Below are 22,457 nucleotides of genomic sequence, written 5' to 3' on the forward strand. Positions count from 1 at the left end.
TACCTTTCAATGTGCCAACTCTGAGGGTGTGGGAGGTGTGGGCCTCTGAGACCCTGGGATGAGGGATAGCCGTGTCATATAATCACATCCAATAGTGTTACACTGCTAAACTCAGTGGGCATTTGAGCAATGAGTTCATGGATAGTTGATGGGTTGGATGTGATGCTGATGAAAGAGCAATAACTCTTGAAATATGCATAGACACTCATTACTTTTTTTTATTTTCTATCTTTGATTGCATTGTTTACATAGAATTTTTCCATATATGAAATGTCATAACTTGCAGTTCTGGCTCTGAATTCCTATGGGGATAAATTTAAGGATATATATATATATATAGTGTCTGAACTGGATTAAAGTTAGTCATTATGGAGGAAGGATAAATTGAATCAATCTGCAATGTTTTGGTACTTAGCTTACTGAACACCCACAGATGAAAGGGCTAACTCTATCTCAAATGGTATTTGAAGATAAAATATAAATGAACACAACTACAATTTCCACCAACTTGCTACCATAAGATGTGATATTTGTGTAAGTATGCATACGCATGTGTGTGTGTGTGTGTGTGTGTGCACTATCTTTACTACTTCTACAATTTAGCGTACTCGCGGAGTGGTTGGCATTAGGAAGGGCATCCAGCTGTAGAAACACTGCCAGATCAGACTGGAGCCTGGTGCAGCCTCCTGGCTTCCCAGACCCCGGTCAAACTGTCCAATCCGTGCTAGCGCGGAAAACAGACGTTAAACGATGATGATGATGATGATGATGATGATGATTAAAGTTGGGATTCATCAATCAACTTCTTTGCATATTAAATATTATTAAAATTTTAATTCATGTATTTTGTCTTAATATTTAAATCAGTTTCGTTTTTCTTTAAAAAGTGTTTGTTATTATCCCTGACTTTTAATGAAAATGACAAACCACAAGAGAAAGTGCAATGTGCATCCTGGTTCATAGAGAACAAATCAGACACTCAGATGCAGTAGAAGAATGGAAAAGAACCACCAACTTGTGTAAGCATCAGTGCCTGGCATAAAATGTTTATGGAAACTGTAAGTATCTTACAGAAAAGAGGGTCTGGGCAATCAAGAACATCCATAGATGTTGAGCAAATTGGAGCAACATTCATCATAGCTCTGCAAAGTCCATTTGTACTGCAAGTGGACACTTAAGTTTACTATGATCAACAATTCACAAAGTTTTGCACAAGATCTTGAGGTTTTTATGCTTATAAAGTGTAATTTTTGCAAGCACTTCAGCCAGATGATAAACCCCCCCAAGGAAAACAATTTGCAATGGATGTGTTTAGAAGAGGAAGACAAAGGATTCTTTCAAAAGATCTGTTTCGGTGATGAAGCAAAATTTCACGTATCAGAAATGATACATGAATAAGCACAACATCAGGATCTGGGGTTTGGAAAACCCAAATGAAACAAAACAATTGGAGAGAAACAGCTCAAAAGTCAATGTTTGAGTTGTTAGGTGCAGCTTACTGTTTGAACAAGGGTTTGGTTAATTTCTTTTGGCAGAAGAAATGATTACTTAATTTTTTTACAAGAATTAATTGCATTACAGTTGCACCAATTGCAACCCACAATTATTTCCAACAAGATGGTGCACCGTCGCATTGGGGGTCAGAGTTTCTTAATGAAGCATTCTGAAACTTGGTGGATTGGAAGAGGCGGTCCAGTTCCCTGGTCACCAGATGCTGTAGTGAAGGTGGATGCTCAGAAACTGTTACCACTAGAATAAGAATAGCCTGGGCAAAGTTCAGAAAGCTTCTACCCCTACTGGTGACAAAGGGCCTCTTGCTCAGAGTGAAACGTAGATTGTATGATGCATGTATGCGAACTGCCATGCTTCACAGCAGTGAAACATCGGCTGTGACTGCTGAAGACATGCGTAGGCTTGAAAGAAATGAAGCTAGCATGATCTGTTTAATGTGTAATGTCAGTGTGCATACACAACAGAGTGTAATCACCCTGAGAGAAATGTTAGACATAAGAAGAATCAGATGTGGTGTACAAGAGAGACATTTGCATTGGTATGGTCATATACTGTGGATGTAAGAGGAGAGCTGTGTGAAGAAGTGCCACTCCCAAACAAAGGACGGAATCCGAGGTAGACATGGGATGAGGTAGTGAAACATGACCTATGAACGTTGGGTCTCACAGAGGCAATGACAAAAGAGTAAGAACTCTGGAGGTATTGCTGTGACTGAGAAGACCCAGCAAATAAAGTGAGTCCACAGTTGTAACCTACACCAGTGTCGCATAACCAGCCCACTCAAAAGTACCTTGGATCGTAGGGCGACATGCTGTGCTTGAGGAGACCTATTGAGTCAAGTACATCGATATCAGCAATATCAAGATCAAATCAAATGGAAATTGTAGTTGTGAGCCCTGTACCAGTAGCATGTAAAAAGCACCATCCAAACGTGGCCGATGCCAGTGCCACCTTGACTGGCTTCCATGCCGGTGGCACATAAAAAAGCACCATCCGATCATGGTTGATACCTGCTCCTATGGCTCCTTGTGCCAGTGGCACGTAAAAAGCACCCAGTACACTCTGTAAAGTGGTTGGCATTAGGAAGGGCATCCAGCTGTAGAAACACTGCCATATCAGATTGGGGCCTGGTGCCGCCTCCTGGCTTCCCAGACCCCAGTCGAACCGTCCAATTCATGCCAGCATGGAAAACGGACGTTAAATGATGATGATGATGATGATTTGTAGCAGATGATTCACTGCTTTGTTCCTTTGCAGCTTCCATATTTTTTTACTTCTCTCATTGTTTTGTGTCCAGTCAGGTACCTGAATGAACACAGAGATGTTTAAAAACTCGGCATAGCAACAGAATTAATCATTACCTTCAAATGAATTATATACTTACATATACACACGTAAGTATATTAATTACTGGCAAGGATACAGTATTTCATTTTACAACCATAATATACAACAAATTTCATTAAAAGTTTATGAATCAATATTATGCCTTTTGTGTTAGCAGTGCAATGTTTTCATTTTTAAGTTTATCTCTACAGATTTTCCATACAATTCAGAGCCAGTACTGAAAGTCACGATTTTTCATATATGAATATGTTTATGTAAACAGTGCGAACAAAAGTGGAACTCAAAGCAGATAAAGCTATAGGTAATAGCTTGTAATATTAGGTTAAAAAGCGCCTTCGATTTTTTCCATCGCAGGGGGGGTTTTTTCAATCCAGTATTTAAACTATTGTTTATAGCTTTATCTACTTCGAGTTCCAGCATTAAAAAAAAAAAAAAAGCAATTTATTTCACTTCTCTCAAAGTTTCTGAATTCTTATGAAATCATACATACATACATACACACACACACACACACACACACACATATATATATATATATATATATATATATATACATATATATACACACACACACATACATAGAATGAGAGACAGAAGAAAGGTATGTGTGTGTGTGTATATACATATATATACACACACACAAAGAATGAGTGGTGAAGTCTTCAATGAAGGAGAAATGCGGGGAAATATGAAATATCTGTGTATGAGTAGGTGATATTTTGGAAGAGGGGTCATTTTCATTCTACTAAAATTGGAGCTTTAATGGGAGTCAGGGGGTCGTGGTCAACAGTCTGGTGGAGCAACAAACCCAGGACACCCACTCGGTTCGACATGGCAATGCGAATGTTTCTTTCTTGTTCCATCAGCTCATCCAACTTCATCCACTGAAAAGAGAAAAAGAGAAGAATACATAAATACCCACACACATATTCATACGTGCGCACACACACACACACACAATCTTATAGCTTCGTATCTTATACTTGTTTCAGTCACTGCCTGCACATGAGCCCCAGGGCTTATTCTAGAGGTCTATATCAGCCGAACTGCTAAGTTACAGGAACATAAACAAACTAACACCTATTGTTAAACAGCGGAAGGCATACAAACATAGCACAAAGACACACACACAAACATATAAACATGTGTCTGTACTGCTGCTGCCACCGCCACCACCACCACCACCACCATCTTTTAACATTCTCCTTCCATGCTGGCATGGGTTGGACTGTTTGACAGGGGCTGGCCAGGCAAGTGCCTGCACCAGGTTTCTGTGTTTGCTTTGGCAGTTTTTATAGATGGATGCCCTTCCTAACACCAACCACCCAGTAGTGTGTTTATATATGTATATACATGTGTGTGTGTGTGTGTATATATATATATATATATATATATATATATATATATATATATAAAATTCGTTCTGTCTGTCTGTGTGTGTGTGTGTCTTCTAGGATCTCGGGCATCCTCCATCTGATTGTACTCAAATTTCATATGCAGATACCGATGGTATCAGGGCGTTTATAAGTCTTGAAAAAATTACAAAAATCGATTCCAGGTGAGAATGCGATCGATAAAGCCGTGGGAATGTACATTTGTACGCGCAAGTACATCAGTCGAAATCCGTCTTTTGCCGGTGTCTCAAATTTAGATTAAGTCAGTGTTTTTCAAAGGGGAGGCCTATGGGATGGTTGGACAAGTTGTTTTTTGAGAAAATTTGGTTTAAATGTTTGACAACTCAGCACCGTCCATTGGACGGAGGGGGGGGGGCGTTTTGCTCGTATATACATATATATATTATAAACATATATATATATGTGTGTGTGTGTATGTTTATGAGAGTGTGTTTGTGTATACACACACAAACACACAACAGGCTTCTTTAGGTTCATCATCATCATCATCATCCAGTGTTTCAAATCTGGGTTTTGTCCCTGTTAACAGGGGTGACTGGATCTACCTCAATGCCATAACAACCGCCCTCACACCATCTCACCCTGTTTTGGGCATCTTCCCTTCTCAAGCCAACCCTCCCAATCTCCTCCTCAATCTGTCCCCTCCACGTTTTCTGCTTATCAAATTCACTCACAAGGCATAGGTGAGCTCATGGCTACAGCCTTTGTTTTCTTTTTATATTTGAGCAAAAATACTGAGGCTTATCATTGAGAATATACAGTGTAAATTTACACACACACACACATTATATACATACATATCTAAACTCTGTACATTTGTAAATGAGCAGCTTCAAATAGGGAAAACTAAACAAAACAGCAGGTAGGAGTTAAACCCATATCTTACATAACTGTGGCCACATTTAAGAGAGTGGAAAGGCAGCAATTCTTCATACAGCAGTGAATAGCATGCATGCTTAATAAACAAGAGATTCAGGGTTCCATTCTCATCAGTAGATTTGTTTTTTTTTTCACTCACATGTAATTGCTAAGTAGCACCAGACCCGCTAATTGTGTAGTACATAATCGAAGGTATTCCAGGCATGACCATCCCATCTTTATATACTATATCCTACATCTTCTCATGCATGGTGCTACAGTTTGTATAACCAATCAAGTAGAACACTTGTTAGAAGGTATTCCAGCTGTGACCACCTCTACTTATTTTTTCAGACCCTGTGCATCTAGAATCATATTATCCAAGTTTCCCCCCTTGTTTAAGACAATAAGGGCATAATTTAAGGGAGTTTCAAAACTGTTTCTAGCAGATCAAGAAACTACACAGACACTCCTTCATTGACACACTAATGAAGGCATATGGCTTAGTGGTTAGGGTATTCGGATAATGATCTTAGGGTCATGAGTTCAATACCTCATGATGTGCGGTGTTGTTGAGCAAGACACTTTATTTCATGTTGCTCCAGTCCATTCAGATGGCAAAAATGATTTATGCCTGTAATTCAAAGGACTGGCATTGTCACATTCTTATTTCTTTTTTTATTTCTTTATTGCCCACAAGGGGCTAAACATAGAGGGGACAAACAAGGACTGACAAAGGGATTAAGTCAATTACATCGACCCCATTGTGTACCTGGTACTTAATTTATTGACCCTGAAAGGATGAAAGGCAAAGCCGACCTTGGCAGAATTTGAACTCAGAATGTAACGGTAGACGAAATACTGCTAAGCATTTCGCCCGGCATGCTAACGTTTCTTATTTCTTTATCGCCCACAAGGGGCTAAACATGAAGGGGACAAATAAGGACAGACAAAAGGAGTAAGTCGATTACATCGACCCCAGTACATAACTGGTACCTAATTTATCGACCCCGGAAGGCTGAAAGGCAAAGTCGACCTCAGTGGAATTTGAACTCAAAATGTAACGGCAGATGAAATACTGCTAAGCATTTCGCCTAGCGTGCTAACGTTTCTGCCAGCTCGCAGCAATGTGACAATGGCCTTGTCACATTCTGCATCATGCTGAATTTTTCTGAGAACTACGTTAAGGGTATGCGTGTCTGTGGAGTGCTCAGCCAATTTCATGTTAATTTCATAAGTGGGCTGTTCCGTTGTCAGGATCAACTGGAACCCGCATTTTTGTAACCGACAGTGTGCCAGTATGACATGCTAATGAGGATCTACCAGAAACGATGTTTGTTATCAGCAGCTGAAACCGTTTATTAGAAAATAAATGTGGAAGTGAATCTCAATGAGAGGCCTAGAACCAACATGTAGCATGGTCTAGGCCCTGCATGTAATACCTTGAATCTGACAGACCTAGATATGGCCAAATTTCAAGGTGGAGGCTACATACAGAGAATGATGCCTGTTGGCTACATACAGAGAAACTTTCCCATTTCTTCCAGTAGTTTTGGCAATTCTGCTAGAATTATGGGCAGTGTAATTTCTTCTTTGATTAACCTTTATTCACCATATTTCTGTTGAAATACATTTCCTTACTTTTAATTAATTTTGAAAACAGTGAAAAATTTAGTTAGACAAATGAGATTATTAAACTGGTGTTTAGAACATAAACTTTGTATTATAATTGTGATAGTTAAGATACCTGTGCCGGTATCCGTGCACCATCCAAACATGGCAGTTGCCAGCGCCACCTGACTGGCGTCCGTGTTGGTGACACATAAAAGCACCAACCGATCGTGGCCGTTTGCCAGCCTCATCTGGCCCCTGTGCCGGTGGCATGTAAAAAGCACCCACTACACTCACAGAGTGGTTGGCGTTAGGAAGGCCATCCAGCTGTAGAAACACTGCCAGATCAGACTGGAGCTTGGTGCAGCCTCCTGGCTTCCCAGACCCCAGTCAAGCTGTCTAACCCCTACCAGCATGGAAAATGGACATTAAATTATGATGATGATGGTGTGCAGTCTCAGGTTGTTGTTGTTGTTTGTTCCTTCTCGAGCCACGCCTGGCTCATAGGGCCAGTTTCCCGGTCTCCTTGGTGTATAAGTTCCCCACCTGGACGGGACGCTGGTCCATCGTAGGTGAGCTGCAAGAAGCAGGAGGAAAGAGTGAGAGAAAGTTGTGGCGAAAGAGTCAGCAGAAGTTCGCCATTACTTTCTGCCAGAGCTGCGTAGAGCTTAGGTGTTTCACTCATAAACACACACATCGCCCGGTCTGAGATTCGAACCCGCGATCCCTCACCTGCAATTTTCGACCACAAGTCCGCTGCTCTAACCACTAGGCCATGTTCCTCCATGCAGTTTCAGGTGGTTGGTATCAAAAGAGTTAACCCTTAACCCTTTAGTGTTCAGATTACTCTGTTAAATGTAATACTTTTCCACTCAAATGTTTTGAATTAATCATGCATTATCTTATATCTTTGAGGTTTCAATGATGTGATTGTTTATATTTAGAATGACATTGTCGGGTAGGTGTGAGAGGCCAGATATCGCCAGTTTGAATATAAAACATGTAGAATATCTGGGCAGATATGGCCAGTTTAAACACAAAAGGGTTAACTAACAAAAACATACCAAGAGATTTTAGATTTACTAAGAGTGTATAGATATGTTAGAAATCACTAGAGTGAAGAGAAACACGACAGAATGACTCAGAGAGTGCAAACATCATAGTTATCGGTAAGGTATAAGGAGATACAAGGATCTAAGAAAGCTATGCTTTTACAACTTCCGTTCAACTTACTTGACGCACTCTTTCCATGTCTATCTGTGCACGACGTAGTTTTTCCCAACAATAATGTTTGTTGCATTTGCGTTTTGGCATTCGGCAGAAATCTCCATTTTCTACAAAGACGTTGGAGAGGAGAGGGCAACCGCAGACTTCATCATTGCTGACCTGTAAAGAAAGAAACAGAAACGGGTTACGAGATGGCTTCGGTCGAAAGACAAAATATACTCGTCTTCATCATCGTGATCATTCTAATGTCAGCTTCTCCATTTCTCCATGCTTGCATGGGGGGAACAGGATTTTGTTGAGGCAGATTTTCTATGGCCAGATGCCCTTCTTAATGCAAACCCTTACCTGCTTACAAGAAAGGTAATATTTCCCCCATTGCCAGGCATGTTTAAGCAGAATACTGGAAATGAATGACATTCATTTATATCAATCCCATAATGTCAAGATAAGGAGACACAAACACACACGCTCACACACATTATATATACATACATACATACATATATATGTATGTGTGTGTATATATATATATATGTGTGTGTGTGGGTGTGTATATATATATATATACACACACATACATATACATATATCATCATCATCATCATCATTTAATGTCCATTTTCCATGGGCTGGACTGTTTGACTGAAAACTGGTAAGCTGCACCAGCTTCCAATCTGATATGGCATGGTTTCTACAGCTGGATGCCCTTCCTAACACCAACCATTCCAAAAGTGTAATGGGTGCTTTTTATGTGACACCAGCACAGGTGCCAAAGCACGGTATGTATGTATGCATGGTTGTGGGCATCAAGGCGGCGAGCTGGCAGAAACGTTAGCACGCCGGGCGAAATGCTTAGCGGTATTTCGTCTGCATTACGTTGTGAGTTCAAATTCCGCCGAGGTCAACTTTGCTTTTCATCCTTTCGGGGTCGATAAATTAAGTACCAGTTACGCACTGGGGTCGATGTAATCAACTTAATACCTATGTCTGTCCTCGTTTGTCCCCTGTGTTTAGCCCCTTGTGGGTAATAAAGAAATAGGTATGTATGTATGCATGCATACATACACACACACACACATACATATATATATATACATACACATGCATATGAGGGGTTTCTTTCAATTCCCATTCATTCACAAGGTTTGACCTGAGACTATAATAGAAGACATTTGCCCAAGGTGCCATTTCATGGGACTGAACCCAAAATCATGTGTTTGGGAAGCTCACTTCTTAATCCCACAGCCATGTCTGCACCCATATATATAACATTTTAAATTAGTAAAAAGAAAACAATATTTGTCTAAGCAAAGACAATTCTTCCTTACTTTTGGCTCCCTCGTATGTTCAGGACAGAGTACTTTCAACCTTTTACAGTAGGTTTTCTGTTGATGGTTGTAGGCATCACAAAACATAGAGCAACCATCAACAGGTGTCTTGTAGTAGGAACCAAATACAGTTTGGGCTTCAAACTAGAACAAAAAAATAATAACAAAAAAGAGTCATTAACTGTTTGTAAGTCCCACATTAGAAATATGGTAGGTTTGAAAGTAGAGAAAGTGATTTACACCTTACTTCACAGTTAATAGTTAATTTGTACTTTTTAGTTTTCTTTAGCGGAAAATGGACATCTATAATAAATGTTCTACGAAATAACTTGTGTCAAGCATTCTACATTTTCTGCAAGTGGCATGTTGAATTTCATTCTTATCATTTGTTTAAATCAAATAGAGAAAAAGTCATATTACTTGACTACCAGTTTAGTTCTTTAGCACTCCAATTACTCTATCAAATTTAATGCTTATTTATTCATTGTTTTGAATTAAGCATGCATTATCTCAAAGCTTCAATATTCCAATGATGTAATCGTTTATATTTAGAATGACATTGTAGGACTGGTATGAGCAGCTGAATTTGGCCAGTTTTAACATAAAACATGTAGAATATTTGGGCCCAGATATAGCTGGTTTAAATGCCAAAGAGTTAAACAATATTCTTCATTTCCTCATCTAACAAAAAAAAAAAGCTGTAACAAGGTTCAATAATGTATTTACAGACTAGAAAAGCAATTGCAATCTTGCAGTAAAAATTACAAGAAACATGTCAAAGCATTGATAAAAAATATGTCTTACCTTGGCAAAGCACTTTTCCATGTGCCGCAGGGCACCCTTCTGCTGGATTTCACTGCCACATGTTACACAGTACATACTCAATTCACCTTCATCATCGTCCTACACAGAAATTATTGACAAGATAAAAATAAAATTTTAACATGAATTAAAAAGTGGCACATGAACAAAACATTCGAGCGAGGTTGTTGCTAGTGCCGCTGGACTGACTCCTGTGCAGGTGGCACTTAAAAAACACCATTTGAGTGTGACTGTTGCCAGTACCGCCTGACTGGCCCTCGTGCCAGTGGCATGTAAAAGCACCCACTACATTCTCGGAGTGGTTGGCATTGGGAAGGGCATCCAGCTGTAGAAACTCTGCCAGATCAGATTGGAACCTGGTGCAGCCATCTGGTTTGCCAGTCCTCAGTCAAATCGTCCAACCCATGCTAGCATGGAAAGCGGACGTTAAATGATGATGATGATGATGAGGATGATGATGATGATACTACAGGCTATTAACTAAAGTATTTTACAGAGTAAAACAAGAGAGAAGCATTTTGATTTGTCCACTCCAAATTGGTGGTGTTGTTGTTTAGTCCAAGGTCAGCCAATTGTTCTTTACCTGCTTCAGTAATTGGACTGCTGCCATGCTGGAGCACAGCCCTGAAGAGTTTAGTGAAACAAATCAACCCCACCACTTGCTGTCATGGGTTGAATGGCTTGACAGGAGCTGGCAAGGCCAGGGGCTACACTAGGTTCCATAGTCTGCTTTTGACCTGGTTTCCTAATGCCAACCACTTTACAGGGTGTACACACACACACATATATGTACAATGGGCTCCCATACAGTTTCTGCTTATCAAATTCATTCACAAGGTATCGGTTAACAGGAGATAATAGCTGAAGACACCTGCTTAAATGCCACACATTGGAACTGAACTCAAAACCACACAGTTGCAAAACAAGCTTCTTAACCACATGACCCATACACAAAAATATTTAATCTTGGTATCCAGGAATTTGGAGGTTTAGGAAAAAAAAAATCAAACTAAGCAGGTGGATATGTCCCAGCAATTAAACACAGAGAAAGAACCATCACCTGGTGGTGAATAATACAAACTTCTATCAAGGAGGGGAGATAACCTAAAAAAGCAGAGGACTTCAATAAAGGGTCTTAAAGGGTTTAGTTGGACAAACTGACCGCAGTACTTGCTTTTAAGTTTGGTACTTATTCTGTCTGTATCTTTTGCTAAAATGCTAAGTTACAGGGACATAAACAAACCAACACCTCATCCTGTGTCTTACAGGGATATAAACAAACCAGTTGTCAAGTGGTAAACGGTGGGGACAAACAGACACACACACATGTGACAGGCTCCTACAATTTCCATCCACCAAGTTCACTTACAAGGCATTGGTCTACCAGGACCATAGTAGAAGACACTTGTCTAAGGTGCTGTGCAGTGGGACTGAACCCAAAACCATGTGGATGCAAAGCAAACTTCTTAATCACACACTCATAATAAATAATTATAATATATATTTTTAAAAAATTACAATATAAGGATAACAGGTGAACTAAATATATGTATATATTATATATTAATAATAAATGGGTAAAATTAATTAATTAATCAATTAATTAATTAATAATTTTACCATTATGAGCCACGCCTGGCTCATAAGGGCCGGTTTCCCAGTTTCCTTGGTGTATAGGTTCCCCACCTGGACGGGACGCCAGTCCATCGCTGGTGAGCTGCAAGATGCAGGAGGAAAGAGTGAAAGAAAGTTGTGGCGAAAGAGTCAGCAGAAGTTCGCCATTACCTTCTGCCGGAGCCGCGTGGAGCTTAGGTGTTTCACTCATAAATACACACATCGCCCAGTCTGTGATTCGAACCCACAATCCCTCGACTGCGAGTCCGCTGCACTAACCACTAGGCCATGTGCCTCCACTCTCTGAACTCTGCCCAGCCTAATCTTATTCTCACAGCTACGCTGTCGGAGTATCCACCTCCACTACCAACTTGGTTACCTAGATAACGAAAGCTATCTACTACCTCTAGCTTATCCCACTGGCAGTTGATGTAGTCTATTTTCTGTGTTTATTGTACCTGTGCAACTTCCACACTCAAAAGTTATTTTCCCTGTTAACTTTTCTCAGATATTGCTGCACTTCTTATGTATCCATAGCTTACACCAGGTAAATCATTACTTACTTCTTGGTCATAATTTATAATTGTTGTACGTTTCGCTCTGTCTATAAGTTCTTCAAGTTCTCTCAATTTCAGATCCAGGTCATTCAAATATTGCCGGCACACAAGCTGTTGGCGTCGAATGCGTTCTAATGATTTCTTATTATATTCTTCTGCTACACAAGGATTGCTCTGCCATTGTTGAATTTTACGTGGTAACAGTTCACATAACCGGCTGAAAGAAGAAAATCAACAGAAGGTGAAAAATTTTAAATAGAAGGAACATAGTACAATACCAGACCAATTATCTAGCAAACTTGGGATCAGAAGTATCCCAGATTTCTGAATTTTCTGAAGACAGTCAAAATATATATCTTTATATATAAAAGTAAGGTTGTGTGTCTGTCTCCTACGATTTATATTCCAAACTACTCCCACATTTTGCGGTGCAGTTTAACCAAAACCGGGTATCTTATAGTTGTGATTCATATCGAGCCCTTCTGGGTATTAGCGCGCATCTACGATTTAAAAAAAAATTTACCATCATTTTTTTCCATTTTAATGCATTTTTTTCGCTATTATATAAGGGAAGTAACTCTCTAAAATTGTCTACGATGAGTCAACGATTTAAAAAAAAATTTACCATCATTTTTTCCCCATTTTTAATGCATTTTTTGCTATAACTCTCTAAAAATGCTTATATAGTTATTTCCCTTACAAACCCGAGCAACGCCGGGCAATACTGCTAGTTTAAGATATAAAATAAACCATGTAAAGTAAAGAGCTAAACTGTATTGAACAGATTCAAATTAACACACTTCTAAAGCAGGATCTATTTGACATTTATTAATCAACTTCAAATTTTTTAGATATATCATACTGTACTATGGATACAATATAATGTTTATAAGATGAAAATTAAATGAAAAATGTTGAGAACATGATTTTATTTAATAGATCATCATCATCATTTATCATCTGCTTTCCATGCTGGCATGGGTTAGACAATTTGATTGAAGCTATTAAGCTGGAGAGCTGCACCAGTTTCCAATCTGATTTGGTATGGTTTCTATGGCTGGACGCCCTTCCTAATGCCAATCAATCCAAGAGTGTAATGGGTGTTTTTTACATGCCACCAGCACAGGTGCCAGTTACATGTTACCACCATCAGCCACAACTACGATTTCACTTGACTTAGGTACAAATTAATACACTTCTAAAGGAGATAATGTTTAACCCTTTAGTGTTCGCATTATTCTACCCAAATTAATGCTTCTTCATCTACATTGTTTTGAATTAATCATGCATTATCTTGTAGCTATGAGATTTTGATGAGGTAGCTGTTAATTTTTAAAACGATATTGTAAGGCTGGTGTGAGAGACCAGATAAGGCTAGTTTGAACATAAAACGGGTCGAATATTTTTGGCCAGATATGGCCGGTTTAAATGCTAAAGGGTTAATTTCAATCATTCCACTTAAAAAGGTAAAGAACAATACGATCTTTAACACACCATATGCTAATTAATCTACTTCAAAAACAGGGTCTGATTACTCAATACAGGATACAGTATCTAGCATGATATAGCACAGTATTCCCAAATTTCTGGAAGCCAGTTAAGCAGTCCAGTACTGGATACAAACCAAGATATTAAAGAATTGGTTTCTTTTAAAATATCTGATGTAGCTTTTAGACAACTTTCTTAGTGCACATATATTTCACACCAGAAGGGAGGTCACTGTCTTTTTACGTATTGCTTAGAGATGTAATATTTCAGTCCTTGTTGTCAATTCACGTTCACTTTCCATGTTGGCATAGGTTGGACAGTCTGACAAGATCCAATGGGTTACAAATCTACATCTTGTTCTGACGTCTCAGTTTCGTAATGGTTTCTACAGCTGAATCGAGCGTGATCGTTACCAACGTCGCCTTACTGGCACCTGTGCCGGTGGCATGTGTAAAAGGATTTGAGCGAGGTTGTTGCCAGTACCACCTGACTGGCCCCCGTACCGGTGGCACGTAAAAAGCACCCATTACACTCTCGGAGTGGTTGGCATTAGGAAGGGCATCCAGCTGTAGAAACTCTACCAAATCAAGATTGGAGTCTGGTGCAGCCATCTGGTTCGCCAGCCCTCAGTCAAAATCGTCAAACCCATGCTAGCATGGAAAGCGGACATTAAACGATGATGATGATGGTGATGAATGTGCCTTCCTAATGCCAACCACTTTACTGAGCATAGTGGCCACTTCTTTTCAAGCACCAACAATAGTGAGGTTACCTTGTAACTCATTATTTCAATACACGTGGAATGGGTAGATCCAGAAAGGCATAGGATGAAGTAATGAGAAAGAACCTACAGACAAAGGGATTCACAGAGGGGACGATAGAGGACTGAGACACCTGGCAGTTGGCTGTGCTTGAGAAAACACACCAAGCTAAGTAAAAGCATGGCTTACTACCTTAACAACACTAGCAAAGGGTAGGGTGGCAGCAACGGCAATAATAATAATAATTCTTTCTACTGTAGGCACAAAGCTGGAAATTTTGGCAGGAGGAAATTAGTGTTAGGGTTGATTATATTAACCCCAGTGCTCAACTGGTACTTCTTCAATCAACCAAAAAGACGAAAGGTAAAGTTGACCATGGCAGGACCTGAATTCAGAACATAAAGAGCCAGAGAAAAGCTGCTAAGCATTTTGTCCACCACCCTAACAATTTTGCAGCTCAATGGCTTATAATGGTGGTAATAAAAGTGTGTAGTACATGTCTAATGTTTATTGATCACTCAAACTGCAAAAAAACCCACCTTCTAGCCATCTTCATACCACAATCTTCAGAACAGTATTTAGAGTTTTGAAGGGCGTGTTGTATACAGTTAGCACCAAAACATTGACGAGGCACTTCTACTTCAGATTTCTCCACACACTGCTTATCCTCAACATCTCCATGTTTGTCTATCTTGTTTCTCGATTTCTGAAATAAAAAATCACATCCACAAATAAAATCATAAGTTCAATAATTACCCTTACTGTTTAATAATTGTGATTTTTTGTCAGTGATCAGGTATCAGTTTCATCAACATCATCATCAACTTAATGATAGGTTCAGGAGTGGCTGTGTGGTAAGTAGCTTGCTTACCAGCCACATGGTTCCGGGTTCAGTCCTACTGCATGGCACCTTGGGCAAGTGTCTTCTACTATAGCCTCGGGCCAACCAAAACCTTGTGAGTGGATTTGGTAGACGGAAACTGAAAGAAGCTCGTCGTATATATATATATATATATATGTGTGTGTGTTTGTGTGTCTGTGTTTGTCTCCCTAACATCGGTTGACAACCAATGCTGGTGTGTTTACGCCCCTGTAACTTAGTAGTTCAGCAAAAGAGACCGATAGAATAAGTACTAGGCTTACAAAGAATAAGTCCTAGGGTCGATTTGCTCAACTAAAGGCGGTGCTCCAGCATGGCCTCAGTCAAATGATTGAAACACGTAAAAGAGTATGGGTAGAACAGAATTTACTGAGGAAGATTTTCTATGGCCAGATACCCTTGTTGTTGTCAATCCTCATCTGCTTCCAAGTGAGGTAATATTTCTCCAAGGCCACATAAATGTGCCCCCGTGCAGCGCCATGTTAAAGCATCCAGCACACCCAGTAAAAGTGGTTGGAGTTAGGAAGGGCTGTAGAAACCATGCCAAATCAGACAGGAGCCTGGTGCAGCTCGCCAGCTCTGGACACACCATCCAACCCATGCCAGCATGGACAATGGACATTAAATGCTGATGATGATGATGGTATTGGAGAGACACACACACACGCACAAACACGCACCATAGGTTTTTTTCAGTTTCTTATTTCTTTATTGCCCACAAGGGGCTACACACAGAGGGGACAAACAAGAACAGACAAAGGGATTAAGTCAATTACATCGACCCCAGTGTGCAACTGGTACTTAATTTATTGACCCCGAAAGGATGAAAGGCAAAGTCGACCTCAGCGGAATTTGAACTCAGAACGTAACGGCAAACGAAATAACGCTAAGCATTTCGTCCGGCGTGCTAACGATTCTGCCAGCTCGCCGCCTTCTTTTTTTCAGCTTCTGCCTACCAAATCCTCTCACTAGGCTTTTGTTGGCCGAGAGCTATAGTAAAAGACACTTGCCCAAGGCGTCATGCAGTGGAAACTTCTTACTACACAGCCACATGTGCACTGAAAATTTTGACACCAAATAATAAATATTTAAGTGAAGTTCACACCTTTTGTGTTTTGTTTTGTTTTTTGTTTTTTTGAATGGCTATATGTCTTCATGTCTCAGCTCAAATCCTTTTCCAGGCAGGTACATCTCCAAGATCATTTAATAATTATAAGGAGGAGGAATAATTACCTTTATCATTTAGCAATTTAGTGTTTAATAAGCCTCAGCTTGTATTGTCTTTCTTAGAGCACATATATTTCACACCAGAAGGGAGGTCACTGTCTTTTTACGTATTGCTTAGAGATGTAATATTTCAGTCCACATTATCATTTCACGTTCACTTTCCATATTGGCATGGGTTGGACAGTCTGACAAGTTTGACAGTTTGACAAGATCCAATGGGTTACAAGGAAAAAAGCATAAATACAATATAATAAAACAGACTTACCCTACCAGGAGGTAAAGAATGCTTCCTTGACTTTCTTGTAATATTGGTTTCCTTCAAGGATTTTCTCTTTGCCTGAAAAATATTTTTTATAAATATAAGAGTGAAATTCAGTTTGTTAAATATTTACCAAGAAAATAACTACATAGAATACTAATAAATCAGGGTTTCAATTCCAATCATCAACATCCAATGAAAACGATTGACATGAAGGATAAACCTACTGTTAAAGGCTTTTTGGGAAGAAGTTCACTATAATGGATGCTGAGGATAATCTAGCTGAGTCAGGGGATAAAATGGAACTCTCAACTTTGAATGATGCTTAGAAAAATATTTGGTCAAACTGTATCTGTGAGTTTACAAGTTTTCCATAAGTAGAAAGTCTACTTCAAATGGCAGATATTGAGAGACTTGCAAATGAAACAGGGTTTGGCGAATTCATAGAAGACGATGTGGTTGTTGAGTTGCTAATCCCATAGAGTATGTTTATCTAACAAGGACTTGATACTGTTCGAATAAGAGCAAGCGGAGAGAATACAGAAATTCCAGTCTTGTGTCACATCCTTAGCAAACTCTTAACTCTCAATGTTAATAAAAGAAAGAGAGAGGAGAAGAGAAGGACAGAGGGTAAGAGCGGGAGAGTGAGAGAGGGCGACTGGGTTCCAAATATCTCTATAACAACAAATTACTCAATGAACCAAACTACCTGAACAGACAAGCATTTCTAGAAAGCATCACTAAATGGGAGATGTAAAGGACACTTTGGTGACATCTCCCTCTCTGCCAATTACAGAAACTAACTGCTCCTTTTTTGAGGAACTGGGATGGATTGAGAAGTGTTCATTATTTTACTAGGCTGTTGAACTTCGAAGATAAATAAACTTACCCTTCTAACTTTCTTGACCTCTGGCAGACCTTCTTGTTCTGGCAAACCTCTGAATAAATAGTATTAAAAAAAAGGAAGAAAATTAATATGCCAATATTTAAATAAGTCAATCAGTAATTGTTGTTTAACAAATAATCTATAAAGATTTCAGACGAAAATTTTTTTATCACTTTTGACAAAGTGGAGGAATAGATCCCCACTGTAAATAACTAGGGTAGTATATCATCATTGGTAGAGGCCAGTGTGTAGCAAAGCCATTGAGAAGAAGGCTCTAAAATAGTGTGCATCCTCTCTTGGTGACCTCCAGAAACCTAATGATGTTTCCAGCATGTAGAGCTTTCGATTAGCAGCAATTGCACAAGCAAGCTGCTTGCAAGTTTTTCCCACAGTGTTTTGCTGAACTTGCAATACCGAGTTTAAATTCTCACATGGAGCAAGAAGACAGGGCAACAGAAGTTTGCTCCAGCATACACTGTTTTGAATCCCTACATGAAGATGTGAAGGCATATGGCTCAGCGGTTAGAGTATTGGGCTCACAATTATGAGGTAATGAGTTTGATTCCTGAACTGGGCTGTGTTATGTTCTTGAGCAAGACACATTATTTGATGTTGCTCCAGTTCACTCAGCTGTAGAAATGAGTTGCAACGTCACTGATGCCAAGCTGTATCAGCCTTTGCCTTTCCCTTGGATAACATCGGTGGCCTGGAGAGGAGAGGTGAGTATGCATGGGCGACTACTGGTCTTCCATAAACAACCGCGTCCAAACTTGTGCCTCGGAGGGTAACATTCTAGGAGCAATCTCATAGTCATTCATGACCAAAGGGGGTCTTCACCCCTTTACCCTTTTACATGAAGATGAGATTACCAGTGTTGCCAACAACATAATGAGTTACAGGACAGCGCTTGACATAGTAAGTCTGCTAAATATTTGGCACATACCTCAAACCTTCCATCTGTATATCAACTGACTCTGTGGCAGAGATAAGACCACGGTTATCTCTTTCTTTCTCTTCTGGTCGCAGTTTCCATTTCTGACCTGATAAAATGAGACCCTATGAAGGAGAAATAAACAAAATATACAATTAGATATTCTTTATCTTGTACTAGTTTTAGTGGTTAGAGCACAGTCATGGTGGAGCGTTGCTTTCAAGATTTTAGTTGAAGATTATAGACACTAGTGCTTTGTTTGGTACCAATTTCAACTTTGGAAGAAAAGGCAAAGTCAGGGTGGATATTATTTGAACTCAGAAAGTAAAATAAATATAACCATGAGTGTGTAATTAAAAAGTTAGCTTTAAGGCGGCGAGCTGGCAGAAACGTTAGCACACTGGGTGAAATGTTTAGCGGTATTTCGTTTGCCATTACGTTCTGAGTTCAAATTCCACCGAGGTTGACTTTGCCTTTCATCCTTTCGGGGTCAATTAAATAAGTACCAGTTATGCACTGGGGTAGATATAATTGATCCAATCTGTTTGTCCCCTCTGTGTTTAGCCCCTTGTGGGTAGTAAAGAAATAGCTATTTCGTCTGCCGTTACGTTCTGAGTTCAAATTCCACCGATGTCGACTTTGCCCTTCATCGTTTCAGGGTCGATAAATTAAGTACCAGTTATGCATTGGGGTCGATGTAATCGACTTAATCCCCTTTGTCTGTCCTTGTTTGTCCCCTCTCTGTGTAGCCCCTTGTGGGTAATAAAGAAATAAATAGGTAGCTTTGCAACCACATCGTTTTGGGTCCAGTTCCACTGCTTGGTACCTTGGGCAAGTGTCTTTTTATATAGCCCTAGGCCAAGTAATGCCTTGTAAGTGAATCCGATAGCTAAAAACTGTGTGGAAACCTGCTGTGTGTGTGTGTGTGTGTGTGTGTGAGAGAGAGAGAGAGTGTATGTGTGTATTCAACCTGAAACTATAGCAGAAGACATTTGCCCAAGGTGATGTATGGTTGGACAAAAGGTAGAACCACATGATATTTAATTCTGAAATGAAAATTTAAAAATTACCATATTTGCCAACATATAAGATGTCCTCATTCATTTTTACAAGTATTGGGTTGTCCGGAAAGTTTGTGCCGATTTATAGTAGCTTACATTTCAACTTATTTTAGAACATGGTTGAATCCATAAAATAGGATTTTACTACACCTCCATTTAGAGCACAGTTTAAGCTATTTTTTCATGGAAGAAGGTTTATGTTCCTATAACCTGTGTTAATTCTGTAACCCTTTAAAATGGAAAATAAGAAAGTTCATTTTTGGCACTTGATGCTTTGGGAACCAGACAAAAATTGCTGCAGCTTGGATGGGATGTGTTACCCCACCCCCCATATTCACCAGATATTGCTCCTTTGGATTCCACTTATTCAGGTCTCTGCAGAATAGTGTTAATGGTAAAGATTTCAATTCCTTGGATGACGTAAAAAATACCGTGATGAATTCTTTGCCATGAAACCACCTCATTCTGGGAAGAGGGTATTTTCAAGTTAAAGGAAAGATGGAGATGCATTGTGCAACAAAATGGTTCATATTTGGTTGATTAAAAATGTAATGACAAGTATTTATTGACCTTTTTCTTTACTTTAAAAATTGGCACGAACTTTCTGGACAACCCAATATATTTTATAAGTATATTTTGTAGAGGAAAACAAACATGGCATGTTTTCACATTCACTATAGTGGTTTGTAAGGGGAAAATGCATGATTCTGAGATATAAATACAATGCTGTCACATTACACTGGGATAAAGTGTGAAACCATAAATTTATCACATATAAACTATGTTATACATGTAGTGTATTTCAGTTTTATCTTCTTTCAAATCAACAGTATGGCTGTCCATATTCTGGTCAAGAGAATTGCTATTAGGATGTAAAACTCATATTTTTGGATGTCATGTTTCGTGTTACTGTGGTCAACCACTATGGTTTTGTTGTCATCTGCTCATTGCAGATAACTAACTGGTAGATGGAAGTTTAATATTCCTTTCATATTTCTGGGAGATTTCTTATTTTATTGAAAAAATTTTTCTTAAAAGGTAACACAGCCATTAGATAATGTAAGCCACATATCAGGTATGGGTTATGTATGCTGGAGAAGGGGGTAAAATAAGATGATATGACCTCTCCACATAACTACTGACATAATAAATAAAAATAAATGTGCCCTTTTAAAGCCTAGCCAGGCTCATGGGCTTGGTTTCCCGCTTTCAATGGAGTATGTGTTCCCCAGCTAGACAGGACACCAGTCCATCGCAGCGTTACTCATTTTTGCCAGCTGAGTGGACTCAAGAACACAATACATCGCCTGGTCCAGGAATCGAAACCACAATCTTACCATCATGATGCTGACACCCTAACCACTAAGCCACGCACCTCCACAACTACTGACATACTGTAAACAATTTTTAGATAAATTGGTGCAAACAAACTGTGACAATTGGACTTGTTTTCACATGCTAGCATGGAAAACGGACGCTAAACGATGATGATGATGATGATGATGTAACAATTATTGTGCCAAACAGATTTATGCTCATCTAGCCTACAACACTCAGTCTCCTGTTGTAATATGACTGCATAAGATTTTTGATACATTAAAAAAAAATGTGAGTCTTATATATTGGCAAATACGGTTCTAGTTTTTTCTTCATGACCTAAGTATTTTTTATTAGATTTTTGCTGCATTTCAATTATTCTGGCTTTCTACCATTTCTGTCAATTGCCTTATTTGATTAAAAAAAATCATACAAGAAAAATAATTCTTATATTTAATAATGAATGATATAATAAGATATAAATGTTTCTTTTATGTGTCTATTGTATACTTACAAAATTGAGGCACTGTCGAAGACGGCATTTCTGACGAATTTTGTTTGGACCACCAAATTTTTTCATGTCCTTTACAAAATAGAAAGATTTTATGTTAAATATGAGATGTTAATCTAAAATATAGGAAAAGAGAGCCACTGGAAAAATTGCTTCCATTGGTAGGTGGTCTTATATTGGTCAAAATTACAAATGGAAATTAAATAAACAATTATGTTACAAGTAAAATAATGATCATTAATAAGAAAATGAAAAGCGAACAAAAGTGTTTAAAGTCTTAATCTAGAATTATTGAAGGTTGTAAGATAGATTTTTAAATAATCATTATTAATGATGTTGTGTAGGATTTATTTACACTCTTGGTAACTAGGAAGACATCATCTCTGTAGAGGTTAGGGAAATGTATTTGGAGCTGGTGGAGTATGTATAGTCCAACTAGGTCGGTGACCTGGGCAGAATCAGATGATCCCATAGTAATATCAAATAATTTGCTATGGTTACTGTTATAGTGATTGGCTCAGCACCAGAGTTTGTCCTCAAAAAATATATATATTTATATAAAATGAATATGCATGTACACAAGAAACTGAAATTTTAGAATGTTGGTACAAATGCTCTTTCTTAATTGTGGCTAAAATTTGACATACATCTGATCTGTCTTTCGTGAGTAATTGAGAATATACTGAAATTGACTGTCTGAAGTTATTATGCAAATGTTGGAATTCATATTTTTACAAACAGAAACTCTATGAAAGAAGCAAACAGTACAATAGTAAGGTAGAACTGTGGTATGTTATACAAAGTATTACAGCTGCTGTTTTGCCAGATCAAATTGGAAAACTAAC

General features: G+C 38.9%; 1 protein-coding gene across 2 annotated transcripts in view; it reads right to left on the minus strand.

Moving 5' to 3' along the window:
* Positions 1 to 2,393: 2,393 nt before the first annotated feature.
* The window catches only part of LOC115221611 (CXXC-type zinc finger protein 1-like), a 44,814-nt gene continuing 24,750 nt past the window's right edge, over positions 2,394 to 22,457 (minus strand). For both annotated transcript variants that reach the window (XM_029791810.2, XM_036510724.1), the window contains exons 6-15: positions 21,616 to 21,684; positions 18,736 to 18,848; positions 17,796 to 17,844; positions 16,913 to 16,984; positions 15,080 to 15,246; positions 12,298 to 12,508; positions 10,103 to 10,201; positions 9,299 to 9,442; positions 7,977 to 8,129; positions 2,394 to 3,743 (exon numbers count right to left, since the gene is read on the minus strand). In XM_029791810.2, the coding sequence (XP_029647670.1) occupies positions 3,597 to 3,743; positions 7,977 to 8,129; positions 9,299 to 9,442; positions 10,103 to 10,201; positions 12,298 to 12,508; positions 15,080 to 15,246; positions 16,913 to 16,984; positions 17,796 to 17,844; positions 18,736 to 18,848; positions 21,616 to 21,684 (1,224 nt within the window). In that variant the 3' untranslated portion in view covers positions 2,394 to 3,596. The remainder of the gene's footprint in view (positions 3,744 to 7,976; positions 8,130 to 9,298; positions 9,443 to 10,102; positions 10,202 to 12,297; positions 12,509 to 15,079; positions 15,247 to 16,912; positions 16,985 to 17,795; positions 17,845 to 18,735; positions 18,849 to 21,615; positions 21,685 to 22,457) is intronic.

This window comes from Octopus sinensis, linkage group LG18, assembly GCF_006345805.1.
Source record: "Octopus sinensis linkage group LG18, ASM634580v1, whole genome shotgun sequence".
In the NCBI taxonomy this organism is placed as follows: domain Eukaryota; kingdom Metazoa; phylum Mollusca; class Cephalopoda; order Octopoda; family Octopodidae; genus Octopus; species Octopus sinensis.